The 6862-nt window shown below is 38.6% G+C and overlaps 1 protein-coding gene across 1 annotated transcript in view; it reads left to right on the top strand.

Moving 5' to 3' along the window:
- Positions 1-1991, top strand: part of LOC108757137 — a 3108-nt gene extending 1117 nt beyond the window's left edge. Inside the window, exons 2-3 of the mRNA XM_018501538.1 lie at positions 303-1111; positions 1495-1991. Of these exons, the coding sequence (XP_018357040.1) occupies positions 303-1111; positions 1495-1975 (1290 nt within the window). The 3' untranslated portion in view covers positions 1976-1991. The remainder of the gene's footprint in view (positions 1-302; positions 1112-1494) is intronic.
- The last annotated feature ends 4871 nt before the right edge of the window (positions 1992-6862 follow it).

Raw genomic sequence — 6862 nt, 5'->3', positions numbered from 1 at the left:
AGTAATTAACATTTTGGTAATAATAAGAAAAATAAGATATATAATATTTAGAAAAATAAAATTAATATTTATAACCAAAATTTAATTATGTGTGCGAAATTATTTTACTAAAGCTTTAGTAATTACATTATATAGAGAGATTTGATTGTTATTACCAGATCTTTTTCCAATATATTATACATAGAAAATTTATCCGTTTAGATTAACTCTCTCTGTCTTTCGATTATTATTTAATTTGTCTCGAAAGATACAGAATATGATTAAAATTAAATAACGAGTCCATATCCCCGATATTTACTAAGGTTCTGGGCGTATACTTGGTATGGCGTGGCGCGTCAAGAAACCTCCGCGTATACGTGGACTTCACGTTTACGCTGCTGAATCGGGAGCACTTCTCCATGAACGAGAGCTTTTCTGGCAAACGAGTCAAGTTTACGTACGAGGCGCCGGCCCAGGGCAACCGCAGTTACATCGCCGTAGCGGACCTCTACAGCCGTAATTTCGCCGATACGAACGGCGAGTTTCAGCTGGAGCTGTCCATGGCGAACGTGCGGACGGTCTACATGACGGAGGTCAGGATGCCAACGTCGGTGTTCTCGGCTGGCCAGACGAAGCCGAGCAAGCTGGAGACCGACTACTTCGCGTTCGGCGGTTTCGATTGGAATCTGGTCATCTATCCGCACGGCAAGGATGCAGACGGTTGCCGCGGTCAGGACAGTCGCATGAGCGTCTATCTGATGAGACTGTCGGGTTTCGATCATCGGTGTAGGGTGAGATACAGCCTGGCTCTGGGCGAGGGTGAACGGCGAATCGACTCCGGACAAATCGAGGATATATCCGACGCTGAAGGTTGTGGCTTCGGATGGCATACGAGGGTTAGATGGTCCGATATCGCGCACAAAGGTACACTCCGCGTGTCGCTTGAGATGCTCGAAGCGAGGACCATTTGCGAGGTCGCGGTACAGGCGCTGGGCACATCGGTTCTACCGGCTGCACCTTGCTATGATCGCGACAAGCAGGCCTGGGCCATTCGCGCCGATCTCAACTCCGACACGGTCAGGCTGCATTTGGTGTACAAAGACATCCATAATGTGCCGAGGAATCATTTAAGGTGCGTATTCTACTTTTATTGTGTTAAAAGTCGAAATCAGATTCACCAAAATCAGATATTTAGATATAGAATAACGCTATATATTTTTAAATGTATAGCAGATTTTCTTGTATTAATTTAATATTTTTTCGATACAAAATAGATATGAAAAATCCCGGTCTGTAAATCAGCAATCAATTATTGTAATCAGTTAGCGCTGTCTGAAATTATGGATCATTGTATTGACGTGTATAAATATCAATAAAATTGTTCGTTCCTATTGTCTTTTTTTTTTTTAATAAAGATAGATTCTTTTCTAGAATTAACAGCAAGTCAAGCTTGAAAAACACCGAAAAGATAATGTTTATGAAATTAAAATTTTGAGAAAATTTTTATGCAAACAGGTATGTCAGTTGGTCGGCATATCTGTTGAGAGGCGAGGGACCAAACATCACGGCGATTGGACTACCCAGCGAACCATTCAGCCGCTACTACGTTCAAGAGGCCGTTGACGAGGGCATCATCATGGAGACGAACGTGGACATGAATGAAGTAAAGGAGAATCATTGTCCATACCTCACGGACAAGGGTCAGCTAAGGATCCGGTTGGAATGGAACGAGAGCCACCTGCTCTTTCAGGCGACCTACCACAAGTATGACGACGTGTGTCGCGTACACAATCAACAGATGCGACGTGAAATCGTATCGCTGCAAGCAGAGAATTACAGTCTCGAGCGGCAGCTGTTCAGCTATCAGAAGAGCCTGGCGTATGCACAAGCGCAGCAGCAGCAACAGCAGCAACATCCAAATCAGCAGCATCACTCGGTGGTAGGACATCAGGGTCATCTCGAGCGATCAGCGTCCAGTGATACTGAATACGCTTGACAAGTGGAACGCGAGTTATCAAAGTCACCAACACCACCAAATTACCGGCGTCAGTTACCGGCAGCGGCGGTACCGGAGGAGGACCAGCGGGTGCATCAGAACCTGGTTAGGATGATGGATCGACGGCTAAGCAACGTGCAGCTGCAGCAGCAACTCTATGAGGAGCAGCGGCAGTATCACCGGCACAGTAACGGCAGCGGTGGCAGCGGCGTCTCCTCGCCCAGACGGAGCATTGATCGCAGCGGCCAGGAGTACCGTCGCAGCATCCTGCAGCAGCCCAGATCCAGCGTCGGCGCCAGGTCTAGCAATGGAGGCAGCGGTGGCGGCAGCGGCGGCGGCACTTATGAGAGCCGCGCTGCCGGCAACAACGATCGGTATGCCAGCTACTATCTGGGATACGTCGGCCAAGCGGCGCATAAGCGACGCAGGACCACATTCTGGGAAACGCTGACGGGTCTGGTGTGCTCCCTGGGTGCTCTGGCCTCCAGAGCGGCGAAGATGGCCGCCAGACGGGGCGATCCTCTATGAGGGTACGGCCGACGGCTGAAGACCCAACGCAATTGCGGGGATGGGCAAACGCGCGGGAATGTGACGTGGAACTCGTTGGGCATGCATATGTACATCGCGTTCTGTCTATGTATGTCGGTGCAATATCTCGCGCCAAGCGGATTTCGAGAGATATCAATGACAGGAGTCACATAACGATCGAAGGAATTGTATAATCCTAACATAAAGTACATGGTTGGTATTTTTTTGTATTCGTTTCTTTAAAAATTTCTATATTTTTAAATTGTATTCTTTCATATAGCCTTTTAATTTATGTAATAGCAATATCATTTAAACTTAAGTTCTTCTACACTTTAATTATATTTTTTTTTCTTTCGTTATAACAGTTCCTTAATAATATAGCAAATCACATTACAAGGATTGCAAAAATCCCTTTAAGTTTCATAATTCTTTCAATTTAATTTTGTTATTATATACCATCAGGCGTACGAAAAAAGTATCTTTCTATTTTTCATAAGATACGTTAGAAATGTACAATACAAAATATGCGTTGGACGCGCCATATACTCGCCGCACACACAGGATCAGTCTTTATGCGAGACGTGTTTGCAAACGGTCCCGATTTAAGAGATCACTGTACCGATTTTATGAGACAGAACATCCCGTATACATGTAACGTAGGAACATGGTAAGGAGCAAAAGAAAACCGAGGAAAGAGGATCGTAGGGTGAGTCTAGGGTCGCGTTCTCCTCGACTCTACACGACACACACAAACACACACGATTCTACACACATACGCATACACACGTACACAAACATGAATCTATCTACTTGTCAATTTACTAAAGAACCTATTTTCCTCTAAAGACTTTTTTCACCTATTGTGTACATCGCCGTGGAAATAAGAGGATATACGCGTTGGCATAGTCGCCAAGCCAAGTAACAATACTGTAATTATTGTAGTACGTATATTAAACAGAACTTTAGAGTACAGTCAATGTTATATAAGCGAACAAATATGAGAGGAATGAAAGAAACGGAGAGGAAGAGGAGAGGGGAAAAAGCACGGACCCATGTGCTTCTTTGAAAGCTCTTAAAAGGCTGCATCGCGATGCGCGTAACGCCATCGTTGTGCAAATTGAGTTCACTCAGACGCTCTAGTCAATTTCGTCCCCTTCAAATTGATCTTTTTACTACGAACATTAAGAGTGTCATTGTTATACAACTCTCTGCGTTTCCATTCAAGCTATCGCTACTTGCCGTACAAATATTAAGCCGCGAGATTGAGCCGGAGTATTTATTAATTCTAAAATAAAACATCTGAGACGTATGTGGATTAATAGGAATTGAGAAAAATATATTTTGTGAATTTACATTTATTATTTCTCATTCGCATTTATCTTTATTAAAAATTGAAACAATAGGAAATTAAAAAAGGATTCATTCCTTTAAATCAAAATAATTTATCGTCTATTTCATGTGTCAAATAAAATATAAAAAACTGTGTTGACATAAATTAGTGATACAAAAGTATAAATTAGACTTCCAAAGTTCTCGTGGAAAACTTCCTGACTTTAAAAATTAGAAATTCAAATTTATAGAATAAATTTCTTTTACTCACCTATCTTTCGAACGTCCTATAGGAACCAATCAAACGATCTCATACTATGAGTATCACAAGATAATTAAAAGTATTTAAACTGAAAATTATACGCAGCCTTTAAAGCACAGACTTTTGTGTTAAACGAAAGTTAAACGATCAGGGTAAAAATATAAAAGAATAAGAAAGAGCGAATAAATCATTACTGATACGTACTATATACAAGAATTGCCGATTAGCGTTGCCAAAGTGTCCTCAATTGAACATTCGTCATTATCCAAGAACATATGCTATTTTGATGCTTTATTTATTATAATATTACATAAACAATAACGCTTCATTTTCGCGATTTCATAATTTTTTAATAATATTTAATAAATACACACTATTAATATCATACTATTATAATGTCAATTTATTATTAATGCGTACACTTTCGGCAATTGTTCTTCTAAAGACTGCGGCACGCAAAAAAATTTAAGCAGTATAACGTGAGTAATAAGTGGAAATTGGCCAATCATAGTAGAGACCATAAACCAATAACGTAAGATGTAAATCTCCAAAATGTTAATTTATTTACTGCTTATGCCTTACTGCTATTTTCTTGCAGCTTTTAAATGATGGACGCCTCGGCAACGCTAATCAACAATCCATACCTGGTAGAAAAATTTCACTGAAATTTTGCACAAATTTAAAACTGATATTTTAACAAAATTGCTGAAAATTCGCTGAAATTTTACAATTTCGCAGAAAGATATATGTTAAAAATTCAACATAAAAATTTCAACAAAAAAACCGGTATCTATTTAATACAAATATAAAATGTTTTCGCTGTATATATTCAATCGTAGACAAATTAAATTTCATTCAAATGCATTTCCTCGGATGAGATAACGTTGAAACAGTTACATCTCTTATAAATCTTAGACGTTTCTCGACAAAATTGCGTTTGCTGTAATTACAGAATTTCGCGGTCTCTCTCGATGGCGTTCTCGTCTTACTTTACTCCTTGCCATCAGAACGATACAATAATTTCCGCCTTGCCACGACGGTATTTTATCGTACGTGTGAGAACTCCATACTTACCGAAATACATAGCCATACAAACTATGTACCATCCTCGTAGATATACGTACATATATATCTGCGACACCGGCAGGTAACATTTGATCGATACAGTCGCCGGTCCGCACATTGGATGTTCCTCGTGACACGTATATGCACGCTTACGTACAGCCGAAACTGTCCTGCGTCATAATGTGTGTATGTGTGCATATGTACGTGTGCTTTCAGGTGATACGTCGCTCACAGTTAGAAATTCTAGAAAACTGCGGCATCCATGGTATATGTCAATCTATCGGAAGAAGAATTCGTTAACCAGAACTGCTAGCGACACATTTTCGTGTCATTCTTAAAATCAAAGTCACAAAGACACATTATTATTTTCGCTTGACATAAAAAGTTTCCTGATCAAGTTGTCAAATTTTTAATAAGAAATAAAAGCAGTTTTTTTAAACAAAGGAACAATCTTAAAAAGTCAGCAGTTTTAATGTTAATAGCTCGATTACTTCTGGAACAAAATCCGGAAAAAATTTTTATGAAATGACATGAAATATTTCCAAATTAATTTCAGTCTAAATTTTTCTTTTTAGAGTTTGAAAAAATTAGAGTTTGAAAAAAAAGCTCACTCTTTTTATTGATCAATGTTTTTAAATCATGAATTTATTTTACATTTTTAAACATTTCAATCTGCGTATTATTGATCTTTATATGAATGATGTGACAAAACATTGTTATCCATACTTCATATATTACGATAACATTTTGATTAATTTTAATATTGATAATGGCTATTAAAAAAGATTGTACAATTAAAAGTATGGAAGTCTTTAATGAAGAATTTTAGGACGACAATGTAAGCGGCTCTAGGGAAACTGTAACAAAGTGTCAAAATTGCGAAAGGACCAGGCTCGCAATAGTAGCTCGTAACAATACGCCCATATCGCGCACAATCCGTGTACTAGTACTGCAGTCAATTTCATCGAGATTATATCAGTCTTGCTCTCAGCGAGAAGATTCCCTCAGCATTCTACGGCCGGGATAAACATCCGACCGTAGGAGAAAGCGCTCCTTTCCACCCGAAACTTTCTACGCGAACTCACGTTCGTCGCAAACGTATACATATAGCAGCAGCTCTGACAATCGCACCTAATCTCATCTCACCACGATGAGAATCGAATGTTTGTCCGCCGACGTGATCTCTGGCGTTTCCATTTTGACACGTTTGAGGGAATCCTGACAACGTGTCTCGGCACGAAAAAAAGGAAAAAGGTCGAATTAACATTGATCGCCAAATTTCTATTTAAAAAAAGATACTAAAATAATATTATAATTTAAAACAATTTTAAATCTGCGACAGATAATCCAAAAATGTTTTCATAAATGTTGCCATAACGAGGATTCGCATTATGTATATTGAAAGAAAAGTTTTAGGTACTTTGTGATTTTTTTGTAATTACATAGTACTATAATTATAGTTACTACTGCTATAATATTAATAATAATAATAATATTTAGAGTTCTATCAAAAAATAGTTTGTAGCAAAAATTATTATAAATATAAGTTATTATTAGAAATGATTATAGTTATTATAATTCAACTATAATTTGTAGTCATTTTTTGGTCTAAACATATAAAACATGATTGTAATGATAATTTAATTATAATTTATAGTCGTTTTTGGGGCCAACCATACAAAATATGATTGCCCAAAAAATGA

Source organism: Trachymyrmex septentrionalis, unplaced genomic scaffold (genome assembly GCF_001594115.1).
Source record: "Trachymyrmex septentrionalis isolate Tsep2-gDNA-1 unplaced genomic scaffold, Tsep1.0 scaffold132, whole genome shotgun sequence".
NCBI classification, from domain to species: domain Eukaryota; kingdom Metazoa; phylum Arthropoda; class Insecta; order Hymenoptera; family Formicidae; genus Trachymyrmex; species Trachymyrmex septentrionalis.
Note: the sequence above shows the minus strand (reverse complement) of the source record. Positions and strands in the feature narration are given on the sequence as shown.